The 19,583-nt window shown below is 41.7% G+C and overlaps 2 protein-coding genes and 1 pseudogene across 2 annotated transcripts in view; 1 reads left to right on the top strand and 2 right to left on the bottom strand.

Moving 5' to 3' along the window:
- ECHDC2 (enoyl-CoA hydratase domain containing 2) overlaps positions 1-19,583 on the top strand; it is a 234,551-nt gene that overhangs the window by 31,503 nt on the left and 183,465 nt on the right. The window lies entirely within an intron of this gene.
- Positions 1-19,583, bottom strand: part of ZYG11A (zyg-11 family member A, cell cycle regulator) — a 65,001-nt gene that overhangs the window by 3,271 nt on the left and 42,147 nt on the right. The window contains exons 7-13 of the mRNA XM_066376334.1: positions 19,396-19,495; positions 19,245-19,298; positions 8,196-8,357; positions 8,077-8,121; positions 7,079-7,273; positions 5,920-5,981; positions 5,437-5,534 (exon numbers count right to left, since the gene is read on the bottom strand). Coding sequence (XP_066232431.1) covers positions 5,437-5,534; positions 5,920-5,981; positions 7,079-7,273; positions 8,077-8,121; positions 8,196-8,357; positions 19,245-19,298; positions 19,396-19,495 — 716 coding nt within the window. The remainder of the gene's footprint in view (positions 1-5,436; positions 5,535-5,919; positions 5,982-7,078; positions 7,274-8,076; positions 8,122-8,195; positions 8,358-19,244; positions 19,299-19,395; positions 19,496-19,583) is intronic.
- Positions 9,642-9,750, bottom strand: LOC136401857 (U5 spliceosomal RNA; annotated as a pseudogene).

The raw sequence follows: 19,583 nt of genomic DNA, 5'->3' as shown, positions 1-19,583 counted from the left end.
GAAAATAAAATAATAATTCAAGGCCCTGGCCGGTTGGCTCAGTGGTAGAGCATTGGCCTGGCGTGCAGGAGTCCCGGGTTCGATTCCCGGCCAGGGCACACAGAAGTGCCCATCTGCTTCTCCACCCCTCCCCTCCTTCCTCTCTGTCTCTCTCTTCCCCTCCTGCAGCCAAGGCTCCATTGGAGCAAAGTTTGCCCAGGCACTGAGGATGGCTCTGTGGCCTCTGCCTCAGGCGCTAGAATGGCTCTGATTGTGGCAGAGCGATGCCCCAAGATGGGCAGAGCATCACCCATTGGTGGGCATGCCGGTCAGGCGCATGCGGGAGTCTGTCTGACTACCTCCCCATTTCCAGCTTGGGAAAAATACAAAAAATATATATATAATAATAATAATTCAAAAAGATATATGTTACTCCCTTTTGGCCTGCAAAATATCTGTTGAGAAATCAGCTCACAGCTCATCTGAAGGTAATTAATTGCTTTTTTCTTGCTGCTTCTTTTTGCTGTTCTGACTGGGTGTTTTTGCACTGATCTGATTCTTGGTTTCATCTACTCTGCTGTTGATTCCCTATACATTATTCTGTTCTTCATTTCAGTTAATCTTTCATTTCCTTTTTTTTTTTTTTTTTTTTTTGCATTGATTTTGGGTGGCGGAAAGAGAGCAAGAAGAATTAACTTGTTTCAGTTAGTTGTTCCATTTAGTTCTGTACTCACTGATTGCTTCTCATACATGCCCTGCCTGGAGGTTGAACTTGCAACCTAGTATCCGGGGCTGATGCTTTATTCACTGAGTCTCCCGGACAAGACCTATGTATCCTTCATTTCTTTCTTTTTTTCTTCTTTTCTTTGAGAGCAGAGGAGGCAAAGAGACAGACTCCTGCATGTGCCCTGACTAGGATTCAAGCAGCAAGTCTCCTATGGGGAGATACTCTGTCCATTTTGGGTGTTGCTCTGTTTTTCTACAACTGAGCTACTTTTAGCACTGGAGGCAGAGGCTATAGAGCCATCCTCAGTGCCAGGGCCAACTAGCTTAAATCAACTGAGTCATGGCTGCAGGAAGGGGGCGTGGGAGAGAATGGGGAGGGAGAAGAGTGGAGAAGCAGATGGGTCACTTCTACTGTATGCCCTGACTGGGAATTGAACCTGGGACATTCACACACCTTGCTGATGCTCTACCACTAAGCCAGCCAGCCAGGGCATATCCTTCATTTCTGACTGGTCTTTTTTTATGTTGTTGAGGTTCTCAGTAAATTCAGTGAACATCCTTATAACTAGTGTTTTGAACTCTGCATCTAGTACAGTGGTCGGCAAACTCATTAGTCAACAGAGCCCAATATCAACAGTACAACGATTGAAATTTCTTTTGAAAGCCAAATTTTATAAACTTAAACTATATAGGTAGTACATTCCTTATGGAGGTAGCACCCACACGTGGTATTTTATGGAAGAGCCACACTCAAGAGGCCAAAGTGAGCCGCAGTTTGCCGACCACTGATCTAGTACAGTGCTTATCTCCATTTTGTTTACTTCTTTTTCTGGAATTTTGTTCTGTTCTAAAATTTGGGAGTTTGTCTCCTCATTTTGGCAGCCTCCCTGTGTTTGTTTCTATGTATCAGGTAGAATCACCACATCTCCCAGGCTTGACAAAGTGGCCTAAAGTAGTAGGTATTCTGTAGCATCCAGTGGCACCCTAAGCTGACACTCTAAGTGTGTCCCCATGTGGGTATGTACAACCTCCCCCTGTAGTTGAGATTTGATTGCTGTTGGCACATCACTGGAAGGGATTTATCCCCAGGCTGATCAGCTGCAAGGACTGGCTGTAACCACTGATCACCAACCTCTGGCTACCATGGAGGTTTAGCTATTAAGGGGCCCATCCCACAAAGCAGAGCATAACCTACTTCAGCAGGCTCTCTTGTCCACTGAATCAGCCCCTTGAGCGTGTCCTTTGTGGAAGTAGTTGGGTGGTGGTGGTCTGATGTTGTCTGAAGCTATTCACTGGGGTGCCTGGCCCTGGGGCCTCTGAGGTGGTGCAGGTCAAGGTCAGCCACTGTGTTCTGCCAGAGGTCACCTGGCATGACCTACAAAGCTATATGCAGGTGGCTGCTGCTTGTGCTGGGCTTGGAGGTGCAAAGGAGAGGCCAAGCTGTAAACCAATGCTGGCTGTTACTAGTGCCAAGCCAGGGGCCACTTAGTGAGAGGTATGAGGCATGCTTATCTAAGCCAGATCCTACTTGTTTGAAAGATTTTAGGAAAATCTGAAGCCTGAACCAAGACAGTCCATTTGTATGGAAAAGCCACCAAAAATACCTTGGGTGAGCCAGAAAGTTGGGCAGAGCCAAACAGTTATAGCCAGGTTAATGGAGACTCAGATATGGCTGGCTCTGGGGCTGGGGTTGGGGGGAGGGTGCTCAGAAAAGGAACAATGGCCTATGCCAGCACCTCTTTTATCTTTTTTGTTTGTTTGTTTTTGTATTTTTCTTAAGCTGGAAACGGCGAGAGACAGTCAGACAGACTCCTGCATGCACCTGACCGGGATCCACCCAGCACGCCCTCCAGGGGGCGACGCTCTGCCCACCAGGGGGCGATGCTCTGCCCCTCCGGGGCGTCGCTCTGTTGCAACCAGAGCCACTCTAGCACCTGGGGCAGAGGCCAAGGAGCCATCCCCAGCGCCCGGGCCATCTTTGCTCCAATGGAGCCTCGGCTGCGGGAGGGGAAGAGAGAGACAGAAAGGAAGTAGAGGGGGAGGAGTGGAGAAGCAGATGGGCACTTCCCCTGTGTGCCCTGGCCGGGAATCAAACCCAGGACTTCTGCACACCAGGCCGACGCTCTACCACTGAGCCAACTGGCCAGGGCTCCTCTTTTATCTTTTTTTGAGAGAGTGGTGGAGAGAGAGAGACAGGAAGGGAGAGAGATGAGAAGCATCAACTTGTAGTTGCGTCACTTTAGTAGTTCATTGATTGCTTTGACTGGAGGGTTCCAGCCAAGTCAGTGACCCCTTGCTCAAGCCAGCAACCACAAGATCATGTCAATGATATTGCACTCAAGCCAGGTCTGTGCTCAAGCCTGTGACCTCAGGGTTCTGAACCTGAGACCTCAGTGGCCCAGGTTATGCTCTATCCATTGCACCACCACCAGTCAGGCTCTGTCAGCACTTCTTTCTGGGAAAAAGCTGTCCCCCAAGCTCTAGTCCTGATGCCAGACAATTCAGTTCCCTCCCCATATGACTGGTGCCTTTCAGGCTCATACCCCAATGCTGGAGCTCAGAGGGAGTAAGAGTAAGTCCATGTGTAAGCCATTTATAGGAACTACCTGGGACTTCATCAGTCCTCTGTTTCCCTTAGCCTGTTCAATCACCACTGGTTTTTACAGCCAGAAGTTATGGGGACTTCTTTTTCCAGCACTGGAAAGTTCATCTGGAAGGCCTGGTATGGGCCTGGGACCCCTCACTCCTCAAGGGGAACCTTCATAGCCAAGACATCTCCCCCAATTTTTATCCACCACACATGGATGTGGGACCAGCCAGTTCCATGTCTCCGCCCAGTCTCAATGTGGCTTTTTCTTTAATTCCCTAATTGTAGGAACTTCCATTCAGCTGGATTTCAGGCAGTTCTGAATGAAATACTTTCTTATAATTGTTGTGAAAATTAAATGAGTTATAAAGAGCTTACAACACTATTTGCACATAGTAAATATTCAACTAAGTTCTAGTTGTTACAGTTACTGCTGTTGCTACTGAATACAGTGGTCTATTCCAGGGCCATTCTGACCAAATGATCTGCCTATATATATACATTCATATTTCACAGTGCCATTCGTTGTATTTTTTTTTTTTTACAACTTAAAGAGATTAAGTCAACTTCTTAAAACCATTTTTCTTGGTCAGTTCTTCCTTTTTATTCTGCCAGATTAACTTCAATTTTTAGATCCCTCATCTCTTACTCTTTCACTTCAATTGTATTATATCCATAAATTGAAAAGAATTGACATCTGTATCTTAAGTCTTTCCATCTATGAATAAAGTATGTCTCATAATGATTTCGGGCCTTTAAGATTTTTCTCATAGTTTTCTGCATATAGATCTCATTACTTACGAAAGGCACCTTTAGATATTTTATGCTTTTACTGATAGCTAAACCTTTAATTATAAAAATTACCTCTTGGTTTTTTAGCATAAAATTATAGCTTAGTTTTTAATAGTAAAAGCCAAAAATTTTACAATTATCCTTAGCCAAAAATTCTTAAAGGGGAATTTAAAATAGAGAAACATAGAAAACCATTTAATCTGGCTGGGAAACAACTCCTGATCCACCCAGCTTCCTATAAATCATTAATTACAAAAAGGCAGATCTGAGTACCACTATAAGGAAGAAAATTCATGATAAACTATGGAGTGAAAAGAAAGTTATAAATCAAAATGTACAGAATGGGTCCATTTTGTTTAAAAACATATTTATATAGTGCATACTAACTACAGTATGTATACAGAAAATTATTTTGAAGAATAGGTACAGCTATCAATTTTTTTTTTTTTTTTACAGAGACAGAGTGAGAGTCAAAGAGAGGAATAGATAGGGACAGACAGGAACACAGAAAGATGAGAAGCATCAATCATCAATTTTTCCTTGTGGCACTTTAGTTGTTCATTGATTGCTTTCTCATATGTGCCTTGACCGCGGGCCTTCAGCAGACCGAGTAACCCCTTGCTCGAGCCAGCGACCTTGGGTCCAAGCTGGTGAGCTCTTTGTTCAACCCAGATGAGCCCGCGCTCAAGCTGGTGACCTCGGGGTCTTGAACCTAGGTCCTCTGCATCCCAGTCCGATGCTCTATCCACTGTGCCACCACCTGGTCAGGCTCAGCTATCAATTTTTTAAAAAATTTTTGTACGAGTTTATTTGAGTCAAACTGACAACATATGCCAAGGAGCAAGATCTCAAACGCTCCCTATAGCTATCAAATCATGACCAGCGCTTGCCTGTGGGAGAGAGGCACTTTCTATGTTGCTTAACATTCACCCCCAAATATATAAATATTATAGTTTTGTTGCATTTTTAAATTTATTTTTATTTATTTATTTATTTATTTATTTATTCATTCATTTTAGAAAGGAGAAGGAGAGACAGAGAGAGAGAGAGAGAGAGAGAGGAGAGACAGAGAGAGAGAAGGGGGGAGGAGCAGAAAGCATCAACTCCCATATGTGCCTTGACCAGGCAAGCCCAGGGTTTCGAACCAGCGACCTCAGCATTTCCAGGTTGACTCTTTATCCACTGCGCCACCACAGGTCAGGCTTTTTTGTTGCATTTTTAAAACTAATAAAAATGCTTTTCAGTTTCTTTTAAAAAGGAGTTGACACAGGTGAAGAATTTTTTCAAATTCCACATTGAAATTAATTATTATACTGAAAAATAGCTATAAAACTATTGTTTTGAATACATACGGTTTTTACTGCAGACATGATATATAGCCCATAGTGCCCAGAGCTGAACCTCTGGTTGAGAGAAGTTACCAAGGAGTGGGAAAAATGACTTGAAGGATCTAAAAAGATACAAATAAGATGTTCATTCAGAACTCAGGCTAACATCAGGAATATAAGAATATTTTTCTCCATTTCTCACATATGGTCAATTCCTTACCAAGTAGATGTATTATGGAAAATATAATGGGAACTAGCTTTTAAGAAATCGCATTCTGTTATAAACTCTATACATTCAATACTTCATTTCATCCTTAATCTTGCTTCATTTTACAGATGAGGAAAACAGTCTCAGATTATCTAAGTGATTTCCCAATATTACAAAGAAAATAGAATTTGAACACAGGCTATTTAACTCTAATATTTTTATCACTGTAATATGGCCTCTATACAGTAAGTAGACTGAGGACAGACTTTAAGAAAAGTACTACATCATCATGAAATTACCTATAGGTCACCAATGATGTCATCTTACAACTTGACCTGGGCCAATTCTGGATGGTTGCATACTATACAAAAAGAGAACAAGAATTCTAAAACTCCATCATTTTTAAAAGGTCAAAATAGTCTGTTTCATTTATAATTACACACACACACACACACACACACACACACACACACAAACAACAACATAATTTTTCAAAATACAGGAATGATTACCCAAATTAGGTACACCTTCTTGCCAAAATATCAATTAGGTAAGCTATTACAACATATGTAGAATATGAACTCCAGGAAACAGGAAATCCAACATAAGAGCAGCAAACAGAACCCCCGGGATGACAGCAGATATACCAAAAGAAAAAAGAAAAAAAAGAACCAAACCATATGAAACAAAGATAGAAGGCTCTGGGAAAGAAGTCGCTAAGAAGCTGAAACAGATAGAAACTGCTTGACTGTATCGTATCAAAAGGAGATTTATACTTGGAGTACAGGGAAGGGTGTGCATAGGTTAAGTGAGGAAAAAATATCTTAACTTCCAGAGTGGGAAAATGAATTAATAAGTAATGCCTAAAACTGAGATGTCAAGAAAGAGCAACATATATTATTTAGAGATATGGAGGTAAATACCAAAAGAGTTAGCTTTAAAAAAGGGCTGAACATGGGAAAGAGAACTGGAATAAGCCCATACAATGCTTGAATGTATAACTTTTTTCTTTTTTTTTGAGATTTTTTTTTTATTCATTTTAGAAGAGGAGAGAGAGAGAGAAAAGAGGGAGGAACAGGACGCATCAACTCCCATATGTGCCTTGACCAGGCAAGCCCAGGGTTTTGAACCGGTGACTTCAGCATTCCAGGTCAACACTTTATCCACTGCGCCACCACAGGTCAAGCTGTATAACGTTTTTATTTAAAAAAAAAAAAAAAAAATATATATATATATATATATATATATATATATATCAGAAGACATGCAACAAAATGTTAATAGAGGTTAGCTTTGGAGGATAGGGTATAGGTGATTTACAATATTTTCTTTATACTTTCCTGTGTTTCCCACTTTATACAATGAATACATGTTACTAAAACTCTTGTGCTCTAGAAAAACAGGTGTTCTACAGAAAGAGATTACGCTGGGTTTGGTAAAGAGGAACGACTCTTGTACCAGATCCTGGAGAAGAGCACTCCTTGGAAGGTCACAGGATGTCCAGGGCTGTCTGTCAGATGTCAGGTGGGCTATGATGCCTGCAGCAAAATAGCTGACTTCAATTTCTTTGCTGTGGAGCAAGATGCTGATATGCTTCAGTACATCTTTGGTCATCAACTTGGAAGAGAGTTCTCTCACTTCAGCTACGTTGTTCTACAGGTCGAATGGAGCAGAGTATCAGGGACAGGAAAGAAGGGGAGACTCAGGAACTGGCTCCTGTCCCTCTCCTCGCACTCAGCTCAGTCAGATACATTCAGAACACTTAGTCCCATCTTGCTCCCTGTCAGTTTAGCCTAACACCCACAATCCCACCCCCTGATAATGATGATCTGTAATAAATCACTCAGTAAGCACTTACTAAGTGCCAGGCACTGTACTAGACAGACAAAAATGGTTTTTAATCTAACTTCTCATTTAATCTCTTAAAAATTGTTAAACAAAGAAAGACAGGTAGCATTTTCTTTTTTTATATATATTGTATTCATTTTCTATGCTGTGTAAACAAATTGCAACAGACTCATTGCTTAAAACAACACACATTTTTCTCTCAGTCTCTGTGGGTCAAGAGCCCAGGCATGGCTTAGCTGGGTCTTCTACTCTGAGGTCTCCCATGGCAGCAAAGTGCTGGCGGGGCTGCACTAACACCTGGCCCTAGCTGAGCCACCAGATGACTACAGCTAGGGGAGAACTCCACATGAGACCAGCACAACAATATAGCTGAACTGTGTTCAGTCTGCTGACCCAGAGATTCATAAGGAAATAAAATGGCTATTGTTTTAAGCCATAGTATGTTCACAACAATAAATGACTAACATATAATAGTATTTACTTTATAGGGATAATGTGAAGATTAAATGAGTTAACCACTGACAAAAGTGCCTAGCATATAGTAGGTACTACATAAATATTAGTTTTCTGATTTAAGTAATTAGAATTAACTCAAAACAAAGCCTTACCAAAAGACCGAGTACTTTGCTTTGTATTGCTGACTCTGAAAAAGTCTGTCAAAAGAATATACAGGTTACTTTCTGACCAAAAAAAGTACTTTACATATCAACTCAATTCTGATTCCCACCTCCAAGACTTTGATGAATGCTGCCAATCCTTGATTTTCAAGGAAGTGCTCGCAGGCAGCTGGAGACTCATCTGTAAGATTCCAAAGTGCTTTCAAAGTAAACAAGAAGGTGACATCATCTAAATTCTCAGTAGTCTTTTGTTTTACTATTGCTAGAAGTTCCTACAAATAAAGAGACAGGAAGTTAGATGCCTAATGCCTAACTCAACTCCAGTATATGAAAAGCAACAGTTAAGAAAAGCTTCTGAATCAAACCTGGGTTCTAAATCCAAGTTCTACTACTTGAAAGCTTTGTGAACCATTTTGCCCTATAAAATGAGTTACTCCTGTCTCCAAAGGCTTTTATGAGGATTAAATGCAAACAAAAATTAAAGTTTAATAATGAGCACGTACACTAGTTTTTGGTGCTTGTTAATAAACCTCATACTCAAGTACATATCAGCTTTGCATTATTCATTTATTGAGAATATCTAGTCATCAACTTCTGAAATTAGACACTTATTCAGGTAAGAGAGACAGATAAAAAAAAAATAATTGGTTTTTCTCAACTATGTATTAGAAAATAATTTTTTTAGGCCTTGCCAAAACAAGGCCTCAAAAAATTGGGTTAAGACCCAAGAGTTGTCCTAGCTGTTTGGCTTGGTTGGTTGGGGCATCTTCCTAGAGCGCAGAGGATGCCAGTTTGGTCCCCAGTCAGGGGCACATACAAGAGCAGATTGATGTCCTGTCTGTCTGTCTGTCTCTCCCTTTCCTCTCTGAAATCAATTAAAAAAGAAAAGAAAGATCCAATAGATGTTCTCCCCACACAAAAAAAGAAAGATCCATAACTGGGGTTGGGTTGCATTTTTCAGGGATTTGGCATGGTGTTGGGGCCAACTTGGACTTGGTGAACTTGTTAAGGACACTACTCTTCTATAGATTCTTGCTGTATTGGCCAAGAGTTTGCTTAAAGGCTTTAATCACTGTTAAAAAAAAAAAAGAAGAAGAAGACTGGATAAAGAAGATGTGGCACATATACACCATGGTATACTATTCAGCCATAAGAAATGATGTCATCGGATCACTTACAACAAAGTGGTGGGATCTTGATAACATTATACGGAGTGAAATAAGTAAATCAGAAAAAAACAAGAACTGCAGGATTCCACACATTGGTGGGACATAAAAACGAGACTAAGAGACATGGACAAGAGTGTGGTGGTTAGGGGGGGAGGGGAGGAGGGAGAGGGGGAGGGGGGAGGGGCACAAAGAAAACTAGATAGAAGGTGACGGAGGACAATCTGACTTTGGGTGATGAGTATGCAACATAAATGAATGACAAGATAACCTGGACATGTTTTCTTTGAATATATGTACCCTGATTTATTGATGTCACCCCATTAAAATTAATAAAAATTTATTTATAAATAAATAAATAAATAAATAAATTATGGCCAAAAAGACGTACAACAACCTAAGAAATAAAGAAAAAAAGAAAAATCCAATAGATGTTCCTCCCCACGGAAATCTTTAGTAAAAGGCAAAAGATTTATATGCTCTGAAAAGAAAATTGTTAGGTTTAAGTTGAGGGCTTCTTTAAATCCAGAACCCCTTCAAAACTCAAATCCCCCTCACCCAACTTCCCACTAGGGCTCAAAACAGAACATTCTCATCCCCCTCTGTGAGGTTATAGTTAATTTGCTTGCTAGTCTCTCTCCTAATGGCTTCCTGGTCTTTATTTTGAAATAAAGCAAAAAGTTTACCTTTGCATGAATATCAGGGAAAGCTTACATGGGGAAGGGACCTGACAGGGGAGTCTAAATCACAATAGTTGTTTGTGAAAGCCTAGCCACAGGCCCAAGGACTCCAGGAAGAACTGTAACTTGGAGATGCCTAATCCCAGCTGTCTTGAAAATTTACCAAGGACACCAGAAAGGACCATGATGATTAGGCCTGTGCTACATCGAAAGAACTTGTGTTTCTATAGTAGCAGAATCCCCCTCCTCCTGCTTACTGTCAAGTCAGTGATCAAGGCCACAAACTGTGATATGCTAATTTGAGCATGTCCAGGTGCAGGTAACCCCATGCCAGCAAATGCCTGTGGGAACCCCTGTATCTAATACTCCCTATGGCCACTCGGAGCTGACACCCTTTGCTGGTCTCAGCCCACTTGCACCCAGGCTCTTTGAAAATAAACTTTCCTTTTGGAACATACTAGCCTTGTGTTTTCTGTTTGGCCCACAGTTTTCACCTTTCAAAATTAATCTTTAAGTTTTGGTAAATGCTCTGAAGAAAACATGTAAAAGAATTTACTTTAGAGAACATGAGAGAGGGGAGCTTCCATATAAAGGTAAATTGTAACAGAAGAAAAGAGGATGCCAGCCAGGCAAGGAATGGGGACACTGAGAGAGGGAGGTGTGGAAAAGAATATGCCTGGCAAAGAAAAAGTCTGCTGTGCTAGGCCACTGAACAGGTATGTCTTAGAGCAGGGGTTGGGAAGCTTTTTGGCTGAGAGAGCCATGAACACCACATATTTTAAAATGTAATTCTGTGAGAGCCATACAACGACCTGTGTACGATATGCATTATCCAATAAAAATTTGGTGTTGTCCAGAGGACAGTTGTGATTGGCTCCAGCCACCTGCAACCATGAACATGAGCGCTAGGAAATGAATGGATTGTAATACATGAGAATGTTTTATATTTTTAATGTTATTATTATTTTACTAAAGATTTGTCTGTGAGCCAGATGCAGCCATCAAAAGAGCCACATCTGGCTCACGAGCCATAGGTTCCTGACCCCTGTCTTAGAGGGTAACATTAATATTATAATCATTATTGTTCTGATAGTTTGAAGAAGACATTGGCTCTCTATTACAGGTATTCTAACATATCATTTCAGATCAGAATATTTCTGGACATAGTTAAGCTAGTATTTATCCTTTCTTTTGTTTTTTGGTGGGTTTTTTTTTTGAGAGAGAGAGAAAGGAAGAGGGATGAGAAGCATCAACTCACAGTTGTGGCACTTTTAGTTGTTCACTGATTGCATCTAATACACACCCTGACTTGGAGTTTCAGCCGTGCCAGTGACCCCTTGCTCAAGCCAGCAACCATGGATCATGTCAATGATCCCATGCTCAAGCCCACAACCCCATGCTCAAACCAGCGACCTTGGGTTTCAAACCTGGGACCATCCCAGGTTGACGCTCTATCTACTGTTTCAATACTGGTCAGTAAGGCTAGCATTTATGCTTTCTTTCAAGCATACCAGACTGTCACGTGAGTGAAAAAAGACAGCCATTTTCAAGTAACCAGCTAGTAAAAAGATATATAAAATGTAACAGCACTAAATAAATGAAAACATCTGTTTTCAGAAGGAATGAGATAACCTCAAATATTCTACCCAACTAGGACAGAACCTATGAAGAGAGTACATTACAAGAATAAAGCTGTCGCCCTGGCCAGATAGCTCAGGTGGTCAGAGCACTGGCCCACAGCGCAGAGATTGCCGTTGGATACCAGGTCAGGGCACATACAGGAACAGATTGATGTTCCTGGCTCTCTGTCTCTCTCCCCTCCCCCTTCTTCTCTCTCTAAAATCAATAAATAAAATTTAAAATTTAAAAATAAAAATAAAGCTGTGAGAGCCAAGAGATTACAGGTGGTCCTCAGGTTACGACCTAGTTCCGTTCCTACGACAGTGACAACCCAAATTTTGGTGTAAGTCAAAACACATCCTAACCTAACACAAACGGAACACTTGTGCTTTTAACAGTCCAAAATGGCGTAGGTAAGCGTCCTGGGGGACTCCAAGTCCTTTATTCATATTCCACGTTTCTGCTTCTTCTTCCACCAGGCGTAACCAAACTAGTTTGCCCAGGTAGTCCATAAGTACAATGCTAATGGCATAAGCCAAAACACTTATGCCTCAATTTTTTTTAAGTTTTTATATTAGTAAGCATCATAAACTAGAGACTATCGTAACCCAAGGATTCCCTGTATATGCACAGCACACAATACCAGGAGCGATCATCTAGACAGGCAATATGGTGAATGACAGCAAGATAAGCAAGAAACATGGAAGGTGAGGCTGACCCTGAAAGCAATAATGACTGTGGCCAGGCTCGTGGTTAGATGCTTCATATATTTTATCTTAATGATACTCAAAATAACTGAACTACCGTATTGCTCCTATGACAGATGACTGTTTTCCAAATGCTGCCAATTTTCAGGTGAAGAATATAAGAGACAAAGGTGATTAGATTAGTAAGTTATCTAAGGTCTTATGGCTAGTGGCTAATAACCTGGTTTGTTCTCTAAAGCCTGAACTACACAAAACTATTTCTCTGAGAACTACAGTGCTAGTCTTCCTTCTGTATCACTTTCAGGACTTGCTCTCTATCAATATCACTATCTTTATCATTCTGTCTCTACTCTATTCCTGTTACCATTCCCACTAACCTCAATGTTGCTCCATCCCATCATCTTGGCAAAACTCCCTTAGTTAAATCCTGTATCATGCCTCACCCATAGACATCTGAATATTTTAAAAGACCATGCTTGAGCCTGACCAGGTAGTGGCACAGTGGATAGAGCATTGGACTGGGACATGGAGGACCCAGGTTGGAAACCCCGAGGTTGCCGGCTTAAGTGTGGGCTCACCCGGCTTGAGCACAGATTCACCAGCTTGAGAGTGGGGTGGTTGGCTTACGTGTGGGATCATAGATGTGACCCCATGATCACTAGCTGGAGCCCAAAGGTCACTGGCTTGAGCAAGGGGTCACTCGCTCTGCGGTAGACCCCCCTCCGTCAAGGCACATATGAGACAGTAATCAATGAATAACTAAGGTGCCCTAACAAAGAATTGATGCTTCTCATCTTTCTCCCTTCCTGTCTGTCCCTATCTGTCCCTCTCTCTGACTCTCTCCCTGTCAAAAAAATTAAAAAATGACTGTGCTTGAGTCTCACATTCATTATCTCCCTCAAAATTTTAAAAGGGCATTCGACTGTACCTGGCAATCCTACTATATTTCTCAGTGAGTTTGCTCTAAAGAACACCATTTCGCCTGACCTGTGGTGGCGCAGTGGATAAAGCGTCAACCTGGAAATGCTGAGGTCACTGGTTCGAAACCCTGGGCTTGCCTGGTCAAGGCACATATGGGAGTTGATGCTTCCTGCTCCTCCTCCCCTTCTCTCTCTATTTCTCTCCTCTCTCTCTCTCCTTTCTAAAAAGTGAATAAATAAAAAAAATGTTCTTAAAAAAAAAAAAAAGAACACCATTTCATGCCTGGCCCAGTAGCTTAGTTGGTTGGAGCATCATCCCGATACACCAGGATTGTGGGTTCAATCCCCAGCCAGAGCACATACAAGAAACAACCAATCAAGGCATAAATAAGTGCAACAGCAAATCGATGTTCCTCTATCTCCCTTCATTCCTCTCTCTCTCAAATCAATTAACAAAAATATTTAAAAAGAATTCTATTTTATGATTCTCTCTCCTCAAACTTTAATTACTACCTTTTCACTCCTCTCATTTGATCACATCTCTACTTTTCACTGAGAACTACAGCTATTCTTTCTAACATCTACCAACCTACTTGTACTTGCATCAATAAACTCTGCCTTCCCTTCTGCTCCAAACTAGAGCCAACATCTTTACTTCTGCTCTAATTTGCGATTAGTGTACACAAATAAAGATCTGGTATCAAAATTATTTCCTTCTGGCCTGACCAGGTGGTGGCGCAGTGGATAGAGCGTCGCACTGGGATGTGGAGGACCCAGGTTCAAGACCCCGAGGTCACCAGCTTGAGCGCGGGCTCATCTGGTTTGAGCAAAGCTCACCAGCTTGGACCCAAGGTCGCTGGCTTGAGCAAGGGGTTACTTGGTCTGCGGTAGCCCCACGGTCAGAGCACGTATGAGAAAACGATCAATGAACAACTAAGGTGTCGCAACGAAAAACTAATCTAATGATTGATGCTTCTCATCTCTCTCCATTCCTGTCTGTCTGTCCCTATCTATCGCTCTCTCTGACTCTCTCTCTTTGTCTCTGTAAAAAATTAAAAAAAAAAATTATTTCCTTCTGTCTTGCCTATGCCATTAAATTTTCCCTCTTTTCAAAATTAGTCTCATATCATAAAATCCATCTTAATGTAACCCATCTTGAAAACAAAAAAACTACTGACCCCATATAGTATCTTTTTCTTTTTCTTTTTTGATATACTTTTATTTATTCATTTTAGAGAGGGGAGAGAGAATGGGGGGGGGGGTGGAAGAGGAAGCATCAACTCCCGTATGTATCTTGACCAGGCAAGCCTAGGGTTTCGAACCAGTGACCTCAGCATTCCAGGTTAATGCTTTATCCACTGCGCCACCACAGGTCAAACTTCTACTTTCTTTCTCATTATATCAGAAAGTTGTCTCCATTTCTCACCTCCCATTTGATCATCACTATACTCCAATCAGATTTGTCTCACTAGTCCACTAAAATAACGTAAGCAAGATAACTAATGATTTCCAACTTGCCAAAATCCAATGGTCAATTCTCTGTCCTCATCTGGCTCAATCTCTCAGTAGCACATGAATGACATGACTGCCAGATTTTAATATATTTTATTTATTGATTTTTAGAGAGAGAGAGCTAAAAAGAGAGAGGAGAGACAAAAAGAGGGGGGAGAAGGAGAGAATCAGGAAGCATCAACTCGTAGTAGTCACTCATTCGGGATGCTTCTTTTCTATCTCCTGTTCTGGCTCCTCCTTTACTTCCAAACATACCAATTTCAGCCTTTTCCTTTTCCCTATAGATATTCCACATTTTCTAGCTGGCTGTATCCTATGTCAGAACTGATGACTCAAATTATTTCTCTAGCCCTGTCTAGTTCTCTGCGCTGCAGCCCATATATCAAACTGCCTACTTTTCATCTTGAGCATCTCAGAAATTAACACTTCCAAAATCACTCTTGATTTTCATCCCCCAAAACACTCACAAGACACAAGATTCCACATATAATAGCAATGCAAAAGGTAAAAGCCTTAAGAATAAATGTAAGAAATACATACTATCAACATGAAGAAAACACCCACATACCTCTAGGGCAGTGGTTCCCAAACCCCAGGCCGTGGACCGGTACCGGTCCATGGGCCATTTGGTACCAGTCCACAGAGAAAGAATAAATAACTTATATTATTTCAGCTTTATTTATATTTAAGTCTGAACGATGTTTTATTTTAAAAAAATGACCAGATTTCCTCTGTTAAATCCGTCTAAGACTCACTCTTGACGCTTGTCTCAGTCATGTGATACATTTATCCGTCCCACCCTAAAGGCTGGTCTATGAAAATATTTTCTGACATTAAACTGGTCCGCAGCCTAAAAAAGGTTGGGACCACTGTTCTAGAGGACACGAAAGACTGAAAAAAGGAAGAAACAATATCACAAAGAAGTCAATTTATAAATATAATACAATCACAAAGAAAATAGTGCTTTCTGCCTGACCAGGCGGTAGTGCACTGGATAGAGCGTCAGACTGGGATGCGGAAGACCCAGGTTCGAGACCCCGAGGTCTCCAACTTGAGTGCAGGCTCATCTGGTTGGAACAAAAAGCTCACTGGCTTGAGCCCAGGGTCGCTGGCTCGAACAAGGGGTTACTCGGTCTGCTGAAGGCCTGCAGTCAAGGCATATATGAGAAAGCAATCAATGAATAGCTAAGTTGTTGCAACATGCAATGAAAAACTAATGATTGATGATTCTCATCTCTCCGTTCCTGTCTGTCTGTCCCTGTCTATCCCTCTCCCTGACTCTCTGTCTCTGTAAAAAAAAAAAGTAGGCAATGTAATTAAAAAAAAAAAAAGTGCTTTCTTAGAACTAGACATGCCAGTTATAGTGTTCACATAGAAAACAAACAAATAAGTATAAGTGAAAGACACCCAAGGAAAGATTGTCACTTATAGAGGATTTATAAAGCTAGTATATGATAAGTTTGACATCAGCATGTAAACAAATACACAAATTAATGAAACAGAATATGCCTGACCAGACGGTGGTGCAGTGGATAGAGCGTCGGACTGGGATACAGAGGAGCCAGGTTCGAGACCCTGAGGTCACCAGCTTGAGCACGGGCTCATCTGGTTTGGACCCAAGGTCGCTGGCTCGAGCAAGGTGTTACTCGGTCTGCTGAAGGCCCATGGTCAAGGCACATATGAGAAAGCAATCAATGAACTAAGGTCTCACAACAAAAAACTGATGATTGATGCTTCTCATCTCTCTCCATTCCTGTCTGTCTGTTCCTATCTATCCCTCTCTCTGACTCTCTCTCTGACCCTGTAGTAAAAAACAACAACAAAAAAAACTAAGGCACTGAAACAAAGAATTGATGCTTCTCATCTCTCTCCCTTCCTGTCTGTCCATCTCTCCAGCTCTCCATTAAATTAATTAAATAAAAAGTTATAGATAAAAAAAACATGAGGTCTTTTTACTTTTCTCTTTTTTTTTTTGTATTTTTCTGAAATGAGAAGCAAGGAGGAAGAGACAGACTCCTGCATGCACTCAACCAGGCTCCACCAGCAGGATGGGGGATACTCTGCCCATCTGGGGTGTTGCTCTATTTAAACCAGAGCCATTCTAGTGCCTGAGGCAGAGGCCATGGAGCCATCCTCAGTGCCTAGGCTGACTTCGCTCCAATGAAGCCTTGTTTGCAAGAGGAAAAGAGAGAGATAAAGAGGAAGGAGAGGGGGAAGGGTGGAGAAGCAGAAGGGCGCTTCTCCTGTGTGCCCTGGCCGGGAATTGAACCTGGGACTTCCCAAGCCAGGCCAACGCTCTACCACTGAGCCAGCTGGCCAAGGAAAACATGAGGTCTTTTTAAAATTAACTAGTGTGCTAAAAATCCCAGAGGCGTGGAAGAACTCAACTACATAAAAATTATAAAATTACTGTAAAGCAAACATACCATAAAAAGGAAAAACAGCCACTTGAACAAAAATGTTTGCATTGCATATCATAGTCAAAGGTTTATTTCCACTTGACCAGGCGATGGCGCAGTGGATAGAGCATCGAACTGGGATGTGGAAGACCCAGGTTCGAGACCCCGAGGTCGCCAGCTTGAGCGCAGGCTCATCTGGTTTGAGCAAAAGTTCAACAACTTGAGCCCAAGGTCGCTGGCTCGAGCAAGGGGTTACTCGGTCTGCTGAAGACCCGCAGTCAAGGCACATATGAGAAAGCAATCAATGAACAACTAAGGTGTCACAACAAAAAAAAGATGATTGATGCTTCTCATCTCTCTCCGTTCCTGTCTGTCTGTCCCTATCTATCCCTCTCTCTGACTTTCTCTCTTTAAGAAAGAAACAAATAAACAAAAAAAAAAACACCCCAAAAATATGATAAGTTTCTTGGGGTTGGGGGAGGAGGTAATTTGTAGAGATATATGCAGGAGAGCTAAGTTTTTATTTACCATAGCGACAGAATCACTAAATAACATCTAAAACTGATAAATCAAGAATTTGCAAAAAAAAAAAATTTTTTTCTTTTTCGCAAAAAAAAAAAATTTTAATTACAGTTACTAAATAAGGATTTATTTAGAGATGTGGAGGTAAATACCACAAGAAATAGCTATGATAGTAGAAAGTAATGTCCTCTGGAGAGCAGATCTTACGGATATGTCATTTTGGGGCCTTTTATAATAATTTAATTTTTATAAACTATGTTCATAAATTACTTTCATTGAAAAAGAAAACATTAAAGTGCTCTCCCTCCCAGGAGCATGCCACACTGTTGTGGATCGTAAATGGCAAAAAGCCACTGTAGATTCGAGGCTTAGCAAAAGGCTAAGTTTTCCCCCCTCCACCTCCATATTGGCTATGATGCTGAGTATTTGCACCCACTTCACTTGCTTCCTTAAGTTGCTGGAAGCAATTTACATGCCCTTCCTCTTACTCTGTTTGTTCAGATGGTGGTCGATTTCACTTATGCATGGCAGGGGGATTCTATATATTCTATATTGCTATATAATAAAGCAAACTGGGGCTATGGGGCACTCGGATATTGCCATCAACACTGAAGAGTCCTCCCAATCCCATCCTTTTTTCTTAATGAATCTGTTTTCTTAATTCTGTACCGCTCTCACTCAAAACCCAGAATTAGGAGCCGCACTGGTCCACAGCACCACACTCTTCCTCTCTCCCATCCTGTTCCCTCCCAAGCATGTTACCTTTACCCTCCCCTCGCATAAGCTCCAATGGCCCCTTCTACCTCTGTAATTGTTCCCTAAAGCCCATTTCTTCTACATCTGTGACTTTTTTTTTTGGTAAGTAAGAGGAGGGGAGACAGAGACAGACTCCTGCATGCGCCCCACCGGGATCCACCTGGCAACCCCGTCTGGGGCCAATGCTCTGCCCATTTGGGGCCATGCTTGCATCCAAGCTGTTTTTAGTACTTGAGGCAGAGGCTCAAGGGAGCCATCCTCAGTGCCCAGATCAGTAGAGCTATGGCTGTGGATCAATCGAGCCAGGGCTGCAGGAAAGGAATAGAGAGAGAGAGAAGGGGGAGGTGCAAGGGAAGGAGAGGCAAATGGTTACTTCTTCTGTGTGCTCTGACCGGAAATCGAACCTAGGACTTCCACATGCTGAGTCAATGCTCTACCACTGCGCATATTGTCCAGGGTCCTCTGTGACTTTCTTTCTTTTTTTTTTTTTTTTTACAGAGACAGAGAGAGAGTCAGAGAGAGGGACAGACAGACAGGAACGGAGAGATGAGAAGCATCAATCATTAGTTTTTCGTTGCGACACCTTAGTTGTTCATTGATTGCTTTCTCATATGTGCCTTGACCGCGGGCCTTCAGCAGACCGAGTAGCCCCTTGCTCGAGCCAGCGACCTTGGGTCCAAGCTGGCGAGCTTTTTTTTGCTCAAGCCAGATGAGCCTGCGCTCAAACTGGCAACCTCGGGGTCTCGAACCTGGGTCTTCCACATCCTAGTCTGACGCTCTATCCACTGCGCCACCACCTGGTCAGGCCCTCTGTGACTTCCTAAGTAAACTTCCTCTTAAATTTTGAAGGAAAAAAAATATGTAAGTGACAACCTACCTTAATTGCCATGAAGAGCTCTTCTTTAAGTTGTACAGTTTGCTCAGGTGAGAGCTAGAAGCAAACAAAAAGCTGAGAGTAAACTATCAGCTCTCCATCAAAGCTCCCTCAAAACTAAGGGGGAGAGATCTTGTTTTTAACAATCACATACCTGCAAGGCTAGAACAGACATGATGCTCACTGCCATTGTTTGCATCTTGGAGTTTTCACTCTTACAGAGCCATCTGATAACAAATTTGGCAGCATCAAACCTGAAAAGCAGTATTTTTCTCACAATAAACTTTGTAAAACTGTGTGAGGGAAGAAAAAATCCAGCAATCTTTTTTTTTTTTTTTTTTT

The sequence above is a fragment of the Saccopteryx leptura genome, chromosome 3, assembly GCF_036850995.1.
Source record: "Saccopteryx leptura isolate mSacLep1 chromosome 3, mSacLep1_pri_phased_curated, whole genome shotgun sequence".
Lineage (NCBI taxonomy): Eukaryota > Metazoa > Chordata > Mammalia > Chiroptera > Emballonuridae > Saccopteryx > Saccopteryx leptura.
The sequence above is the reverse complement of the archived record's forward strand: the minus strand, read 5'-3'. Positions and strand labels throughout refer to the sequence as shown.